General features: G+C 38.6%; 2 protein-coding genes across 2 annotated transcripts; both read right to left on the reverse strand.

Annotated features, from left to right (window-relative positions):
- Nucleotides 1-8,274: 8,274 nt before the first annotated feature.
- Nucleotides 8,275-10,428, reverse strand: LOC130463059 (uncharacterized). Its single transcript, XM_056832081.1, has 2 exons — nt 9,219-10,428; nt 8,275-8,903 (listed from the first exon to the last, which is right to left on the reverse strand). The coding sequence occupies exons 1-2, from the start codon at nt 10,426-10,428 to the stop codon at nt 8,275-8,277; spliced, it is 1,839 nt and encodes a 612-aa protein (XP_056688059.1).
- A 1,716-nt stretch (nt 10,429-12,144) lies between these two features.
- Nucleotides 12,145-14,684, reverse strand: LOC110805649 (late embryogenesis abundant protein At3g53040). Its single transcript, XM_022011272.2, has 2 exons — nt 14,470-14,684; nt 12,145-12,725 (listed from the first exon to the last, which is right to left on the reverse strand). The coding sequence occupies exons 1-2, from the start codon at nt 14,599-14,601 to the stop codon at nt 12,282-12,284; spliced, it is 576 nt and encodes a 191-aa protein (XP_021866964.1). The 5' UTR covers nt 14,602-14,684; the 3' UTR covers nt 12,145-12,281.
- Between the last annotated feature and the right edge of the window lie 3,934 nt (nt 14,685-18,618).

Below are 18,618 nucleotides of genomic sequence, written 5' to 3' on the forward strand. Positions count from 1 at the left end.
GAAAATATGGTCTGCGTACCATTAATTTGAATGTAATTGGTCTAAAGTACCAAAGTTATTTTTCAATTCAAATATGGTCTGCGTACCATCAAATAGTTGTAATTAGTTATAGCTTATCCTATTTGAAGAAAATGGTGCCTCCCACGGAGATTTTCAAGACGGACTTTGAAGTCAAAGCTTCAAGATGAAGTCGGGCCATACTAGATCACAAATGTCTTATGCATGTTTTAAGTTATTTATTGCTTTTAAATATGTCTTAAAATGCATGAGATCAAAAGCTTGATTATGTTGCATGATTAAGGATTTTAGTTCACTTAAAATCTAACCAACATAGTAAGAGCCTTAAGTTCCAAACTTAAAAATTGAGTTAAAAGGTGTCATGCCAAAATATACACTTGCTTGGATATCCTTTACATCAATCTAGTAATAGTTTTCGCTCAGCGAGGTGTTACTTATTGGTCCTAAAGGGGCAAGGTACACAAATAATTGTGAGTACATGTTAGTTTTGGTGAAACTCAACGATATAAGTAAGGAGTCCTTTTATGTCGTGGCAAACAGATAGGTTTACCTAATAAGTTCTTAGACGTACCTATCAACCAAGAATAGTTTCTAGACTATTAGCAAAAGGCTTTTGCTTACCTAAGATGTTCTAGGATTAAGTCGACAAACTGTGCTTAGTTCTTCAATGATTTTAGGATCTTGGAATCATTTTATTCACACCTGCCGGAACACATAATTTGAATAAAATGCTTAATAAACATTGAATTATGCATGTATGCTAGAATTTAAGTTTATTAAGAGAAACTGTGAATGGTTATTTATTTGTTTATTCTTTTCAATTGTAGTTTTAAATATGGCAAACAACAATCAAAACATCATCATGGGTTCTGAGCTTATGGTCAAGCTGAACCTGACAAATTTTCTTGAATGGGAAGCTAAGCTAGTTGAAATAGTCAAACTCAATGGACTTGAGTATGTACTGTCACATCCCATGCCAAGCTACTATGCTAGAGACATGACCCCTGAGAGATTTTACGCCTGGGATGCGGATCTCAAAAAGGTTATGAGTCTCATGCTGAACAATATCCCTGATGATTGGGCTAAAAGGTTTGTAGCCTATGAACCTTTTACGCTCATCAAGAATCTGAGGGATATCTGTCGTGGAAGTACGGAGGACAGGGACCTGGACGTCCATGAGTTGATTGAATCAATGTCTGGTCTAAAGGTTAGTTCTCCCAACAGGTGTTATAGGATGGAGGTCCAAGAAACACATGTTCAGCTCCTTCGCACTAAACAGAGGGTAGGCGTCCCACTGAGGTTCCATGTGGATCTTATGTGTTCATATTTTGATCGCCTAAGTCTACTAGGAACACCAATAAGCGAAAGGATGGCAGTCTCTGTCTTGCTCAATTCACTACACAGTGGGTTTGGTCGCTTCAAGCAACTATACCTAAGTGAACCAAGAGAAGAAACAGTTGCAGAATTTATTCACCTTGTCAGAAAGGCTGAAATAGTACTGGACTGTGAAGCCAAAGATTTACTCAAGGCTAGAAAGAGACCATTCAAGAAAGGTGGAAAGTCCAAGGGCAATGCTAAATCAAAGCAGGACAAGTCCACATCAAGCTGTATTTATTGTGATGGAATAGGCCATTACAAAAGAGAATGTCCAAAGCTAAAGGAAGATCAGAAGAACGGAACAGTCGTTCCATCTTCAGGTATTTTCGTTATAGACTGTATACTTGCTAATTCAACTTCTTGGGTATTAGATACAGGTTGTGGCTCACACTTATGTTCCAATCCACAGGGACTAAGAAGAAGTAGAAAGTTAAGCAAGGGTGAAGTCGACCTACGAGTGGGAAATGGAGCACGGATTGCTGCATTAGCCGTAGGAACTTACTATTTGTCGTTGCCCTCCGGGCTAGTTTTGGAACTGGAAGAATGTTTCCATGTTCCAAGTCTTACTAAAAACATCATTTCAGTTTCTTGCTTAGATGCTAAGGGATTTTCCTTTATAATAAAAGACAATAGTTGTTCGTTTTATTTTAAAGAGATGTTTTATGGATCTGCTAGATTAGTCAATGGACTTTATTTATTAGATCACGACAAACAAGTATATAACATAAATACCAAAAAGGCCAAAAAGAATGATTCAGATCTCACCTATCTGTGGCATTGTCGATTAGGCCATATAAACTTGAAACGCTTAGAAAGACTTCAAAAGGAAGGAATTCTAGAGCCATTTGACTTAGAGGATTATGGTAAATGCGAATCATGTTTACTTGGCAAAATGACAAAGCAACCTTTCTCTAAAGTTGGAGAAAGAGCAAATGAACTATTGGGTTTAATCCATACAGATGTATGTGGACCAATGAGTACAAATGCTAGAGGTGGTTTCAGCTACTTTATCACTTTCACTGATGACTTCAGTAGGTATGGTTATGTCTACCTAATGAAGCATAAGTCTGAATCCTTTGACAAATTCAAGGAATTTCAGAGTGAAGTAGAGAATCAATTAGGCAAGAAGATTAAGGCACTGCGGTCTGATAGAGGCGGTGAATATCTGAGCTATGAATTTGATGACCATCTGAAAGAATGTGGAATTCTATCAGAATTGACTCCTCCTGGAACACCACAATGGAACGGTGTGTCAGAACGGAGAAACAGAACCTTGCTAGACATGGTCAGGTCAATGATGGGTCAGGCCGAACTTCCATTAGAATTTTGGGGACATGCACTAAATACAGCTGCACTCACTATAAATAGAGCTCCGTCTAAAGCTGTCGAAAAGACTCCATACGAATTATGGTTTGGAAAGCCTCCAAATGTGTCTTTTCTTAAGATTTGGGGATGTGAAGTATACGTCAAACGATTAATTTCAGACAAACTTCATCCAAAATCTGACAAATGTATCCTTGTGGGCTATCCAAAGGAAACAAAGGGGTATTACTTCTACAATACATCTGAGAACAAAGTGTTTGTTGCTCGAGATGGTGTCTTTTTGGAGAAGGATCACATTTCCAAAATGACAAGTGGGAGAAAAGTAGACCTCGAAGAAATTCGAGTCGAACAACAAACTCTAGAGAATGCTCAAGATGACATTCAGGATGAAACTCATAGATCTTTAGAAGAATCTGGTGAGAATCATGGTCAATCTAGAAATGTTACCCCGCGTAGATCGCAAAGATATAGATCTCAACCGGAGAGGTACTTAGGTATTTTGACGAACGAGAGCTATGACGTTCTATTACTTGAAAGTGATGAACCTGCGACTTACAAGCAAGCTATGACGAGCCCTAGCTCCAAGCAGTGGCAAGAAGCCATGCAATCTGAATTAGACTCCATGTCTGAAAACCAAGTATGGGATTTGGTCGATTTGCCAGATGGCTACCAAGCCATTGGAAGCAAATGGGTTTTCAAACTGAAAAAGGACAAGGATGGGAAACTTGAGGTTTTCAAAGCTAGATTGGTCGCAAAAGGTTACAGGCAAGTCCACGGTGTGGATTACGATGAAACCTTTTCACCAGTTGCAATGCTAAAGTCTATTCGAATAATGTTAGCAATCGCTGCATATTACGATTACGAAATATGGCAGATGGATGTCAAAACTGCTTTCTTAAACGGCGTTTTAACAGAAACTGTGTTTATGACACAGCCTGAAGGTTTTGAGGATCCAAAGAATGCTAAAAAGGTATGCAAGCTAAAGAAGTCAATCTACGGATTGAAGCAGGCATCCAGGAGCTGGAATATACGTTTTGATGAAGCAGTCAGTGACTTTGGTTTCATCAAGAACGCGGACGAATCTTGTGTATACAAGAAGGTCAGTGGGAGCAAAATTGCTTTCCTAGTATTATATGTCGACGACATATTGCTTATCGGAAATGACATTCCTATGTTGAACTCTGTCAAGATTTGGCTTGGGAAATGTTTTTCAATGAAGGATCTAGGAGAAGCACAGTACATATTGGGCATCAAGATTTACAGAGATAGATCTAAAAAGATGATTGGACTTAGTCAAAGCACTTATATCAATAAGGTGCTTGATAGGTTCAAGATGGCGGACTCCAAGCGAGGCTACCTACCCCATGTCTCATGGAATGACTCTAAGCAAGACTCAGTGCCCAAAAACACTTGATGAGCGTAGACGAATGAATGGGATTCCATATGCATCATTGATTGGTTCAATAATGTATGCTATGATATGTACACGCCCAGATGTTGCGTACGCACTCAGTGCTACGAGCAGATACCAGTCAGACCCAGGAGAGGCGCATTGGACTGCTGCCAAGAACATTCTGAAGTACCTGAAAAGGCACAAAGATGACTTCCTGGTCTATGGTGGAGATGATGAATTAATTGTTAAAGGCTATACGGACGCAAGTTTCCAAACCGACAAAGATGATTTCAGATCACAGTCTGGGTTTGTCTTCTGCCTCAACGGAGGAGCAGTAAGCTGGAAAAGTGCTAAGCAAAGCACCATTGCGGATTCTACAACTGAAGCGGAGTACATTGCTGCACATGAAGCAGTAAAGGAAGCTATATGGCTAAGGAAGTTCATAGGAGAACTTGGTGTAGTCCCCTCCATTAAAGGACCAATAGCCTTGTATTGTGATAATAACGGAGCTATTGCGCAGGCAAAAGAGCCTAGACACCACCAGAGAGTCAAGCATGTACTTCGTAGATTTCACCTTCTACGAGAGTTCGTTGAAAGAAAAGAAGTCGAGATAAGCAAAATTGGAACTGATGACAACATATCAGATCCATTAACTAAACCTCTGCCGCAGGCGAAGCACAACTCGCACACTGCAGCTATGGGAATCAAGCATATTGGAGAATGGCTTTGATATCTCTGTTTAATGTTTTAAAGTTTTAGAGTTTAAATCTTTGTAAAACATTATTGGTTAATTATTCACAATAAATGAAATGAATTCATTTTTCCATTTAATTTGTGGTTTATTAAATGATGAGTCCCTTCAACTTGACGATATATTCAAGATAGACTGTCAGGACCAGTCCTGTGACTAAGAAATGTCTATCAAGTGAACTTGAATGTCAAAGGTTGAAAATGGTCCCTAGTCGGAGTTTTCTATAAAATTGGACGCATAGAAAACGTTAGACGATTAGAATGCAAGATGACTAGTAGTTCTGTTTCTTGAACTATGTGGACATGGCAATGTTATAATCATTTGCATAGATACTTACTTTGGGAAGACTAGTATCGGACAAGACCTATGAAACTTTACTGTAAGAGATGAAAGTCTGTCATAAGTAAATTTCATTAAATTATTAGACACTAAATCCTGAATACCTGAGTGATTTGAGATTACTTGTTTGAGAACTGGTTGCTTTGACGTTGACCAACCGTCGCACCGTAAAAGGAGGCTATAAAGGCAACGCTCAGGTAATCACCTATCAAACGAAGTCTAATCTCAAGGTCGCAAGATTGGGATTGTCCTCCCATAAATCGGGATGAGATGCTTAAAAGTTGTACAAGGCCACTCGGAGAGCTAGAAACTGTGAAATGCATGGCCGTGCTCGGATGAATCATAGGCTATGATTATCTGTTTATTTGATCAGTTGAACTCTGAAACCGAGGAACACCTCTGGACGTAATAAGGATGACAACTCTTACCTTATGTTCAAGAGCAAGCATCGAGCGACAAAGGAATTAGGAAATGCACACTTGTCCCTAAGGACAAGTGGGAGACTGAAGGAAATAATGCCCTTGGTCCAAGTATGCATTCTATGTTAAGTCTAATAAATGCGGTTCAGTATTAATTAACAAGTTAATAATTCAGTGAGATCAAGTGAGCTGAATGCCTAGCTAGAGGCCGCTTCAGTTCAAGTGGAATTAATGATATTAATCCACAGCTTACTCTTGACTGAACCCGTAGGGTCACACAAATAGTACGTAAACGGATCAAGTATTTAATGGCATTAAATACTCTATCTATGAATATTCGGAATCGACGGATCTTGGTTTCAGTGGGAGCTGAGATCGTCACAGGCAAGAAATGAATACTCCGGAAACGATGATATTGCCGGAAACGGAAATATGGATCGTATCGGAAATATAAATATTATCCAAGTCGTAGATGTTGCCGGAAACGGAAACATGGTACGTATCGGAAAATATTATCGGAAATGGAAATATTGCCAGAATCGGAAATATTGCCGGAAACGGAAATATTGTCAGAATCGGAAATATTACCGGAATCGGAAAATAATTCCGGAAACGGAAATATTAAATATTTGTTCGAAACGGAAATTAATTCCGGAATCGGAAATATTAAATATTGTTCGTATCGGAAATGAATTCCGGAATCGGAAAATTAATCGGAAGCGCATCGTACGAATAAGCATCGGACGAGGCCTGCCGGACGAGGCCCAGCACGAAGCCAGGCCATCGCCCAGCAAGCCAAGCGCGCCGCACAAACAGCCACGCCAGGCCCAGCGCAAGGCCAGGCCCAGCAGGCTGCGCAGCGCGCACAGCGCGCGCAGCACGCACAGCGCGCAGCGCGCGCGGGCGCTGCGTGGGCTGCTGCTCGCGCGCACGCATGGGAGCCCATCGTGGCTGCCGTGCGTGTGTGTGCAAGTGTTTGTGTTCGTGCACGTTTCCTAAAACATGCAGAGTTCGGTTAATGATTAAATTCCTAATTCTAATTGATAAATTAATTAAATTAGAGTTCTTGTAGAATTATAGGTTTAATTAATTTGTATCTGAATAGGATTCCAATTCCCTTTCCATACCCCTATAAATATGTGGCCTGGGTTCACAATTTATAACAAGTTTAAAAGTATTCAAAGTGAGTTTTTGAGAGAAAAATTCAGTCACACATTTGCCTATAAAGTGCCGAAAATAATAGTACCTTAAGGGCGATTCTAGTTGGTCAATCTTAAGGCGGATCCGGACGTGCTGTGGACTATCTACGGAGGGACGACACTTGGAGTCCTAAAGACTTGTTCTTGTTCGGTTCGGGCGCAGCTAGGGAAGGCACGCAACAAAGAGTATGCATCTAAATTATGCTATATGATTATGTGTAAATAATATGTTGTCCTGGGTTAATGGTTGTTTCCGCATGATCTATGTAATGTCATATGTATCATAACCTAACAAAATTAAATATTTGCGAATCTTGTATATAAATCTTGAATCTATGATTGACCTATTGTATGTGTTTAACAATTTCAAAGCCTAATCTTGTTAATTATACAACCTAATTTGTAATTGTAATTAATTTGTTGAAATTCGAATAATTTAGAATTTGTTTTGATTTTCATAATTAATTGGCAATTTAATTAGGATCCTATGATTAAAACCACCATAAAATTTGTTAAAATTGAAAAGTTTTAAAATTTTATGACCTAGATTTGAATCCCTAAAATAAATGTAATCGGATATTAATTTGAATAATAAAATTCGATTTTTGCCCAAATTTAATGAAATTAATATGATTTATTAATATGTCGATTAAATTTAAAGTAAAAGAATTATTAATTTTTATAAAACCGATCACCAATCTTGCACGCACGAAGCAATGGAAGCTAAATGTTACCCTTAAGGGGTGTTGCATAGTGCGGGCATGCGACGACGAGCAAGGGAGCTCGTCGCCCATTCGGTACGGGGTAATGAGCAAGCAAGGCATGCGCGGCAGGCAATGGCCTGTGTCGTGTGTGCCGTGTGGATGGTCGAGAAAAAATTGGGCAGCGATGCATCGTAGCGCAAGGCACGAGGCAAGGCAGCAGCATATGAGCAAGGGAGCTCGCATGCCGTTGCGCATGCCACTGCCAGCGCGCAACCATCGAGCAGCGAGCAACAAGCATAGCACGAAGTTGTGCGATGCGATGGTGCATCACTCGGCCACAGCAACGCGGGCCTTGGGCGCTTCTTCGTGCACGCGACCCATGGCGCTGCGAAGTTGATTCTTGGGCGAGGCTTGGACTTCGGCCTAAGGCCTTGCCTTGGTACGTTTTGGCAGTTTAGTTTATGTTTCGATTGAAAACGATTTTAATTAAATTTAATTTTGTAATATGAAAGTCTTAGGGTCTTCCTCCACATTATAAAAATATGAAGATAGAGTCAAAACTGACTCTCTTGACCCCTCAACTAAGTACAACTGAAAATCAGGTCCAAAAAACTTTTCTTTCCTAATTCGTTTGTTTTTCCTTATTTCCGGTACAATAGTAACATGATCTTTTCCAATATCATCTACTATACCGGAACTTGTACTAGGTAACATATCCTTTGGTCTTGGAATAGATGAAAAACGAGTTTCATCAAAAATTACATCCCTTGACCTCTACCACGGTGTGTGTAGAGACATAGTCATTAGACTCAATGACATAAAACCTATAGGCTTTGCTATGTTCAGCATAGCCTATAAAGACGCAATCAATTCCCTTTTCACCCAAAGTTTTCCTTTTGGGTTCCGTCACTTTAACGATAGCCCTACATCCCCATACCTTAAGATAATTGAGATTAGGCTTCCGTTTGTGCCAAAATTCATATGGGGTAGTCTTATTCCTTTTGTTAGGAACTCTATTCAAGACATAACAAGCTGTCAACATAGCTTCACCCCAAAAACCGTCACTAAGACCCGAATTAGAAAGCATGGAATTAACCATTTCTTTTAGAACCCTATTCTTTCTTTCCGAAACCCCATTACTTTGAGGAGAATATGGTGCGGTAATTTCATGGATTATACCAATAGACTGAAAATAACTTGGATCATAATACTCTCCACCCCTATCCGTTCGAAGTTTCTTGACTTTTTTATTAGTTTGCAATTCAACTTCGATTTTAAAGATCTTAAACTTATCAAGAGCTTCATCTTTAGAAGATAACAAATAAATGTAACACCATCTTGAATAAGCATCAATAAAAGTTACAATATATTTCTTATTTCCTAAAGAAGGTGAACTATGAAAATCACATAAATCACTATGCACCAATTCAAGCAATTTTGTTTGTCTTTGCACGGTAGGAAAAGGATTTCTTGTAATTTTATTTAACATGCATGTTTTACACTTCTCTATATTATAAGCAAAAGGAGGAATCAATCCTACTTTAGACATGTCATACAAGCGGCGCTAATTAACGTGACATAAACGATTGTGCCATTGAGAAGAAACATCAAGCAAGTCAATAGAATCCACAACTTTATTATTAATGCTTAATTTAAACATCCCATTACAATAATATCCTTGTCCTACATAAATACCACCCTTACTTAATACACCTCCAGACATTAAGTTTTTTCTAACTTCTGGTACAAAAACTACATCCCTAAGAGTTAGAGTTTTTCCAGATGTTAGCAATAATTCTATTTGGCCTATTCCTTTAGCCTTGACCATAGAATCATTCCCCATGTACAAAATTGGACCATCCTCCAAATCTTCAAAAGACTTGAAATAATTCCTATCTTTGCACACATGTCTAGAGGCTCCCGTATCAATCCACCAAGAGTCATCAACTTGCACAACATTGATTTCAGAAATCATAGCCAGAAAATTCATTTCTATATTTGTAGCATAATGTGCAACAACCATACCTTGGTTCTTGTCAACATTGTTATGTTGACCCTTGCTAGCCTTCTTGTTTTTGAAGGTTGGACAATCCCTCTTGAAATGAGGACCGTTACATTTCCAACAAGAAACAGATTTTGTCTTTTTATCCTTTTTGTTTGCAACACTTTTGTTGTTAGATTTATATGGCCTTTTGTTGAACTTTTTAGTCCAACTAGACTGCCCTTCTTCCACCATGTTGATAGAAGAACCAGGAGTAATCTTGTCATTGACATTAGACTCCTTAACACCATCTTGAACCCGGATACCCTCCTCAAAAAGAAGATGAGTACCTAATTGTTCCATGGTCATTTCCTCCTTTTTATGTTTCAAGGAGTTCTTTGTATCTTCCCAAGAAGATGGCAATTTATCAATAATAGATGTTACCGCTATAGCCTCATCCATTACCATACCATGCAATCTAATTTGACTCAAAATATGTTGAACTTCATGAAATTGTTCCATAATAGGTCTATCATTAGACATTTTAAAATTATTAAAATTGCTAACAAGAAATTTCTTACTTGAAGCATCCTCGGCCATATACTTGGAATCAAGTTTGTCCCAAAATTTCTTTGCACTCTCCTCATATTGGTACAGATCGAACAACGGGTTAGCCAACGCATTCAATATGTGCTCACGACAAATGTAATCATCGTTATCCCACTTGGTTCTACGCCGGGTATTCTCTAAAGTCTCTTCTTCTCCATCGGCGGGAGGATCTGGCATAGGAGTTGTTAGCACGTACACCACGTTCAATGTTGTCAAAAGAAAGTGAATTTTCTTTTGCCAACGGCGATAAACCGCACCCTCGAACTTGTCCAACTTCTGGAATTTCGTAGCCATATCACGCAATGAAGACGCCATTATCCATAGATTAAAATACTATTATATTGTTAGAAATATCACTGTGGGGAGACCGGATAAAATCTTCAAGGCACGAGATAACACGCTTTCCTAATAGTATTTTATCGACCCACAAAGGAACAATCAGGTTCACTATAACACTATTGAGATACAATGAAGAATCAATTGATCTTGTTTGTTCTCACAAAATCAATCCAACAAGAATTTGTGTTTAACCCTCAAATTTCTCACTTTGAAGAAATAATTTGCAAGAAGATTTCTCAAAATTATGCAAGTATATTAATATGTTAACCATCATGTTAAATGTGTCAAAAAGTACTCTATATATAGAGTTCTTAATGAAGAGTCACCATTGAAAATAATATCCAACGGTTACATCCGAGCAACCGTCACAAAAACGCTCAAAACGGACACTTTCTCCATTCGCCCGGTGGGCGGAGTTCCGCCCGGCGGGCGATTGGAGAAAGTCGCCCGACGGGTGAGGTTCTTCTTGTCGGGCGCGCGTGCAAACATTTAACTTTCTCCATTCGCCCGGTGGGCGGATCTTCGCCCGGCGGGCGATTGGAGAAAGTCGCCCGACGGGCGAGCTTCGCCCGATGGGCAGGCTAATGCAACGCCAAAACCGTTGCAATAGCCCAAATAACCGTTGCATCCGCTTGGAATAGACTCTAATTTAAACATTATACTACCTCCTCAACTCCTAGTATAATACACACTTCACATTTAACTCATAAACCCATTTACTCTATAAATGTTCCAACACACTTAGCTATATGATTCGAACAAGGCAAGGGGGTGGCCAGTAATGGCGCCACTTTCCCCATAATGTTCGAAATTTTCATGCAATGTTGCAAAGTAATTTAATTGGTCTATTGGTATGTAACCTTAGTGTTGTCCACGTCAAACCCAATCATTAAAGTTATTCTTTTATTTCATTCAGGAGAAGGAGAATAATTGAGGTTGTTAGGCAACTAGCTGCAGTAGTGTAGAACCTAGCAGAGACTAGGCAGAATTAATCCAAACAATGACCCTGTTGGGGAAATGTTCAAGAAAGTAGCCCAGAGTAAACTTAACCTCCGCTATACCAAGGGAAGTTTGACCCCAGTGTACTAGAGAACTGGCTAAGAGAGTTTGATAAACTAATTGTTGTGTGAACTGCCCATAAAATCTTAGGGTGAATAGTGATGTATATTACCTTAGGAATGAAGTTGATTTATGGTGGCTTTAAGCAGCGTAAGGGCTTGAGAGATGAGTTCTCCCAACTTGTTTTGAATTAAGTGATGAAAGGAGTAAGTGATGTGTTATCCAAGATGGGTAATTTGATTGAGGATTATGTCCCATGAATTCAAGTAGTAGAGTTGGGTTTTCCCATACACATTAGACCAAATTCCAGTCCATTCCTAGAGGAATAACACTTGAATGGCTTCCCAGAAACCTTGATGTTCTTTGGATATAACGTGAAAGCAAGCAAGTGGATTAGGAAAGTCAAGTCATATGGTATTTCGTTCACAAAGGTTTTGGAAAATTTGTTAATTACTATGTTTCCTACTTTAATGCAAATTGTAATTAGGAAACTAATAGTATTTTGGTGTGTTTGTAACTCTAGAATTATTTAGACTTGGGGAACAAGTATAATTCTGTTAGACCAGGGTTTCTAGTTTATTCTATAAAAGAGGGTTAGACCGAGCTAGAAAGTAAATGGAAGAAATACATTGGTGAGAGGAATCATCAATTAAGGACTATTGTTAATTATCATCAATTTTCTTTTTATTTTTTGAAGGAATTATCATACATTTATACTACACTAATCGATTAACCCCTCAACTTAATCAAAAAAGAAAAAAAAAACCACTCTACTTGTCTTGCTCAACTGTCTCTTGAATTTTTTGTGCGGCATCCTTAACTGACTCCCACGCTCCCTTGGCCGTCTCCTCCACCTTATTCGCCCCTTCCTTGGCCTTGTCGGCTGTCCAGTCCGCCGTATCTTGAATATTGGCCTGTGTACTTTCTTTTGCACCTTGCAAGGCCTCTCCTGCTTTACTAGCCTCTTCCTTCACCTTCTCAGCTGCCCACTCTGCTGAATCCATGTTCTTTTCATGTGCCTCGGTTATTCCCTTGCCTGCCCAATCTGCGCCTTCTTGGACATTTTTGGCTGCCGCATCAAAGTCCTTTTTAATTTTATCCGCAGCATCCTGCATTACATCGCCGACTTGATTGGTGCCATCGGCTTTTACTCTGATTCTTTCAGCTGCTCTCCCACCTTTGTATCCCGCAACATTTTCTCTCGCATATTGGTTCTAATAAACCACAAATTTTGAGTGTTAATTATGCCTTAGACAGTTTACAATACAATTAAATTTACACAAATTGCAAGGGCGAACCAAATTGGAACTTTGAAAGGAAAAAAAAATTGACACATAGTAAGACTCGGCTCAAAATGAGTAATATCTCAAAACATTATCCACTAAACTAGTTAATATTTGTGAAACCTGACAATAAAATTATAAATCTTATTAGAAAACTACTTACTCTGTATCTTTTTGTTCTTTACCTTTTCCTGTTTGGGTGTTCCAAAATGTTCTTTATATTTCCTTTTAAATTATCAATAAATGTTTTAATATTCTATCGAAATTTATATTGAATGATTAATTTACCAGTTAAATTCATTAGGTCATTTAATATCTCTCACTTTTTCATTAGGACATTAACATTTTCTCATTTTCCCAATATCAGAAATTTGATAATAGTAAAAGCCTTATAAATAAACGTAATTTGTCTTGTTTAAATAAAAAAATAGAGGAATCTCAATACACATTAATTAGTCATTAAAACGTGTGCAAAATACAAAACGTAAAGAACAAAAAGAGACATGCAAAATACAAGTAATTCGTAATTAATTGGATACACAATTACGGAGTACTCCCTCCGTTTCTTTTTGTTTGTTATGTTTAGATTTTTGCACGTTTATTAACGTATAATAAATATATTTTTATTTTTTATTTTAAATGTTTTAGATTCCATCATTTATATTAAAAAGAAAATCCAAGTGAAACCTCAATCCACTAATCATTACAACAACCAATAAGATTGTTTTATTTATTAAAATGAACCAATAATGGAAAAGGACACAGGTTGCTAACTTAACATACTTGGGAGATTGTAAAAAATTTAAAGAGTTGAAAAAATTGGACCAATTAAAATTAAAAGCTAGCACAAAAAATGACAGTATAATAAGTTTATAAAAGGAAAGTTTCTCCTACGTAACAAACATTATGAAACACCCTAAAAGAAATATGTAAAAAAAAAAAAAGGAGAAAGTATTATTTTTGGTAAAAATAAGATAGAAATACAATATAAATTACAATCGGAGGAGGAGGTTACACAGACTCAATGTCTTTACCTCATCAAACTCATCGGTGAATTAGATTCACAAGTGATGAATGATAATAATTTCTTCCCTCCCTAGTGTTACCTTCTCATAATCACTACATTTACACATTCACTAATTCACATGCATATTTATAGTTGTATGAGATTATGTTATTTCGTTTATTTTCATCATATATATTTTTGGGTGATGATAAAGGTCGCAAGTTGCGATGACATTTAGTTGTCGCAATCTTACGTGTCGCTATGACATTTAGTTGTCGCAATCTTACGTGTCGCTGTTTAATTGGTACATATAGGCGTCACGTAGGCTATGCATCATTAGAATATTTTTACTATCAATGCATTATTTTTACTATGAAATTATGTAAATAAGGTAGTCGATATAAAGAAGGAAACAAATTAGAATATTAAGATTTTTTTACCTTTTTTTGAAAAATGTATAATAGTTATATAAGTTAAATATTTTAGTTTCCAATTTAAATCATGACACACAAGTATGCCATGTCATCATTGTGACACGGCTTAAAGGTCGCATGTTGCGACCTTTATCATTTTCGTATATTTTTTTCTTAAATATAATTAGAGACACTAACACAAAAAATGAATTAAAAAATATGAAAAATGTAACGCGATAGTTTAACATGTAATTACCCCGTTAAATATGGTGGCAGAAGTGAAGCAAACCCTTGAGACATTACGAGAGCAAAGATAAGAAGCTTGAGGAGGTAAACCCACTTTCGAGACGTTCATAAAGGAGCTCTTAGCCATAATAACAGATGTCATTATTGCAATTTAACTTAGTTTAGCTTAGCTTTAATTTGGATTAACTTTTGACTAATAAGCTAGAGAAGGAAGTTTGAACTCTTTGTTTTGGGTCTATGTTCACTAGATTTTACTATAAATAGTTTAAAGTTGAAAGAGGGAAATGACATGGCATGTTATATGCATGACACGTGTTGGCTTGTTAAGGTTTGTGACCTCAACGGTCCACTTCAGTCGACATGTATGTCGACGCAATCGACGTAATGAGTATGGAGTATGGGTTTGTATGGTTTTGTTTATCTTGGGACTTTCTAGCTAGGAGTCCTAGGACCGTTAAAAAAACACTTCAAAGCTAGGCCCATGCTTGTGTAGATAGCAGATTGTGAGGTAAGTAGTCTCTTGCCCAAAAGAAAAAAGAAAAGCAGAGGTAAGTAGTGCTGTCAAATCAGATTATTGGTGGATTGTAGATTGGGGTATGATTAATTATGGTATAATCGGATTCTGCTATGTGTGGGTTTATTGTGCTCATGTGGATTAAATGTTTGAATTTTTTTTCGGTCTCACTTTGATTTTTTTCGGATGACGGTAGAGTCGGACTAGCTTTTTGAAAGAAATAATGCCCTTGGTCCAAGTATGCATTTAATGATAAGTCTAATAAATGCGGTTCATTATTAATTATGCAAGTTAATAATTCAGTGAGATCAAGTGAACTGAATGCCTAGCTAGAGGCCGCTTCAGTTCAAGTGGATTAATGATATTAATCCACAGCTTATTCTTGACTGAACCCGTATGGTCACACAAATAGTACGTAAACGGATCAAGTATTTAATGGCATTAAATACTCTATCTAATCAATATTCGGAATCGACGGATCTTGGTTTCAGTGGGAGCTGAGATCGTCAAAGGCAAGTAAATGAATACTCCGGAAACGATGATATTGCCGGAAACGGAAATATGGATTGTATCGGAAATATAAATATTATCCAAGTCGTAGATGTTGCCGGAAACGGAAACATGGTACGTATCGGAAAATATTATCGGAAATGAAAATATTGCCGGTATCGGAAATATTGCCGGAAACGGAAATATTGTCAGAATCGGAAATATTATCGGAATCGGAAAATAATTCCGGAAACGGAAATATTAAATATTTGTTCGAGACGGAAATTAATTCCGGAATCGGAAATGTTAAATATTGTTCGTATCGGAAATGAATTCTGGAATCGGGAAATTAATCGGAAGCGCGTCGTACGAATTAGAATCGGACGAGCTTGCTAGACGAAGGCCCAGCACGAAGCCAGGCCCACGTCCAGCAAGAGAAACGCGCACCACAACGCACCAGCCCAAGGCTGCGCCAGGCCCATGAAGGAAATAATGCCCTTGGTCCAAGTATGCATTCTATGTTAAGTCTAATAAATGCGGTTCAGTATTAATTAACAAGTTAATAATTCAGTGAGATCAAGTGAGCTGAATGCCTAGCTAGAGGCCGCTTCAGTTCAAGTGGAATTAATGATATTAATCCACAGCTTACTCTTGACTGAACCCGTAGGGTCACACAAATAGTACGTAAACGGATCAAGTATGTAATGGCATTAAATACTCTATCTATGAATATTCGGAATCGACGGATCTTGGTTTCAGTGGGAGCTGAGATCGTCACAGGCAAGAAATGAATACTCCGGAAACGATGATATTGCCGGAAACGGAAATATGGATCGTATCGGAAATATAAATATTATCCAAGTCGTAGATGTTGTCGGAAACGGAAACATGGTACGTATCGGAAAATATTATCGGAAATGGAAATATTGCCTGAATCGGAAATATTGCCGGAAACGGAAATATTGTCAGAATCGGAAATATTACCGGAATCGGAAAATAATTCCGGAAACGGAAATATTAAATATTTGTTCGAAACGGAAATTAATTCCGGAATCGGAAATATTAAATATTGTTCGTATCGGAAATGAATTCCGGAATCGGAAAAATTAATCGGAAGCGCATCGTACGAATAAGCATCGGACGAGGCCTGCCGGACGAGGCCCAGCACGAAGCCAGGCCATCGCCCAGCAAGCCAAGCGCGCCGCACAAACAGCCACGCCAGGCCCAGCGCAAGGCCAGGCCCAGCAGGCTGCGCAGCACGCACAGCGCGCGCAAGCACGCGCAGCGCGCAGCGCGCGCGGGCGCTGCGTGGGCTGCTGCTCGTGCGCACGCATGGGCGGCCCATCGTGGCTGCCGTGCGTGTGTGTACAAGTGTTTGTGTTCGTGCACGTTTCCTAAAACATGCAGAGTTCGGTTAATGATTAAATTCCTAATTCTAATTGATAAATTAATTAAATTAGAGTTCTTGTAGGATTCTAGGTTTAATTAATTTGTATCTGAATAGGATTTCGATTCCCTTTCCATACCCCTATAAATATGAGGCTAGGGCTCACAATTTATAACAAGTTTAAAAGTATTCAAAGTGAGTTTTTGAGAGAAAAATTCAGTCACACATTTGCCTATAAAGTGCCGAAAATAATAGTACCTTAAGGGCGATTCTAGTTGGTCAATCTTAAGGCGGATCCGGACGTGCTGTGGACTATCTACGGAGGGACGACACTTGGAGTCCTAAATACTTGTTCTTGTTCGGTTCGGGCGCAGCTAGGGAAGGCACGCAACAAAGAGTATGCATCTAAATTATGCTATATGATTATGTGTAAATAATATGTTGTCCTGGGTTAATGGTTGTTTCCGCATGATCTATGTAATGTCATATGTATCATAACCTAACAGTGGTATCACGAGCCCCTTATTATTTTCATAATCTAAATTGCATGAACATGGTTAAATATTACAAATTTGCAAGAATTAAAAGGGGTGATTAATTTTCGTAATTGTTAATTAATTGCAAATTGCGTTTATTTAATTATACGTACGCAGTTTTTCGGCAGTTTCTTCGTTACTCATCGGAATTGAGTGATTTTTGTGTCAATTCCGCATGTAAAAGGCATTCTAAAATTTTGACAAAAAGAGTATTTTTCTGCCTAACCCAGAATTCTCAAATTCGAAGCCTAACTATGACTTTTCGAAGGTTTTAGTTTTTCGAATGCAAAATTTCGTAAATTTAAGATGTTAAATTAAATATTTGCGATTCTTGTTGATAAATCTTGAATTTTTGATTGACCTACTGCATATGTTTAACAAGTTTGAATGCCTAGTCTTGTTAATTATGCAATCTAATTTGTAATTATGATTAATTTGTTGAAAATTAGAATAATTTAGAATTAATTTGATTTTCATAATTAATTGTAATTTAATTAGAAACCTATGATTAAAAACCACCATAAAAATTGTAAATTTATGATAAATTTTAAATTTTTATGACCTAGACTTGAATCCATAACAATCGGAAATCAATTGGATAATAAATTTTCGATTTTTCGCCCTAAAATTATGAAATTAATATTATTTATTAATTTGTCATTAATTTTAAATATAAATTTTAAATTTTTATGCGATTCGTTCATAAAACTTGCACGCACGAAGCAATGGACGCTTCGTGTTACCCTTAAGGGGTGTTGTATAATGCGGGCATGCGACGACGAGCAAGGGAGCTCGTCGCCCGTGCGGCACGAATGCAATAAGCAAGGGCGTAGTGCACGAGCACAAGGCAGCAGCCCTGCCTTGTGTCGTGTGCCATGAGCAATGAACGAATGGGCATGGGCGAAGGGCGAGCCAAGGCAGTCGCGTGTGGGCAGCAAGCGAGCTGCGCCACAACGCGCGCTGCCTCGCACAAGAGCGCGCAGCCTCGCGCGCAGCGAGCGCAAGCTCGCGTGCCACGAGCGCTGCGCCCAGCATTACTCGCACGCACAGCGAGCGATGTCGTCCGCCCAGCGAGCGATGTCGCGCGCCCAGCGAGCGATGGCTCGCGCGCACAGCGAGCGATGTCGCGCGCCCAGCGAGCGATGTCGCGCGCCCAGCGAGCGATGTCGCGCGCGCAATGCGAGCGATAGCTCGCGTGCGATGAGCGCTGGCGCGCGCAGCGAACACCAATGC

This window comes from Spinacia oleracea, chromosome 6 (genome assembly GCF_020520425.1).
Source record: "Spinacia oleracea cultivar Varoflay chromosome 6, BTI_SOV_V1, whole genome shotgun sequence".
NCBI lineage: Eukaryota > Viridiplantae > Streptophyta > Magnoliopsida > Caryophyllales > Amaranthaceae > Spinacia > Spinacia oleracea.

What these genes read in the sequence shown, in the direction of transcription:
- LOC130463059 (XM_056832081.1), bottom strand. Translation starts at nt 10,428, where the DNA reads ATGGCGTCTTCATTGCGTGATATGGCTACGAAATTCCAGAAGTTGGAC. An exon ending in AGGTGTATTAAGTAAGGGTG is followed by an intron (nt 8,904 to 9,218) that starts GTATTTATGTAG and finishes CACCTTCTTTAG; the next exon opens with GAAATAAGAAATATATTGTA.
- LOC110805649 (XM_022011272.2), bottom strand. Translation starts at nt 14,601, where the DNA reads ATGACATCTGTTATTATGGCTAAGAGCTCCTTTATGAACGTCTCGAAA. An exon ending in CTGCCACCATATTTAACGGG is followed by an intron (nt 12,726 to 14,469) that starts GTAATTACATGT and finishes GTGGTTTATTAG; the next exon opens with AACCAATATGCGAGAGAAAA.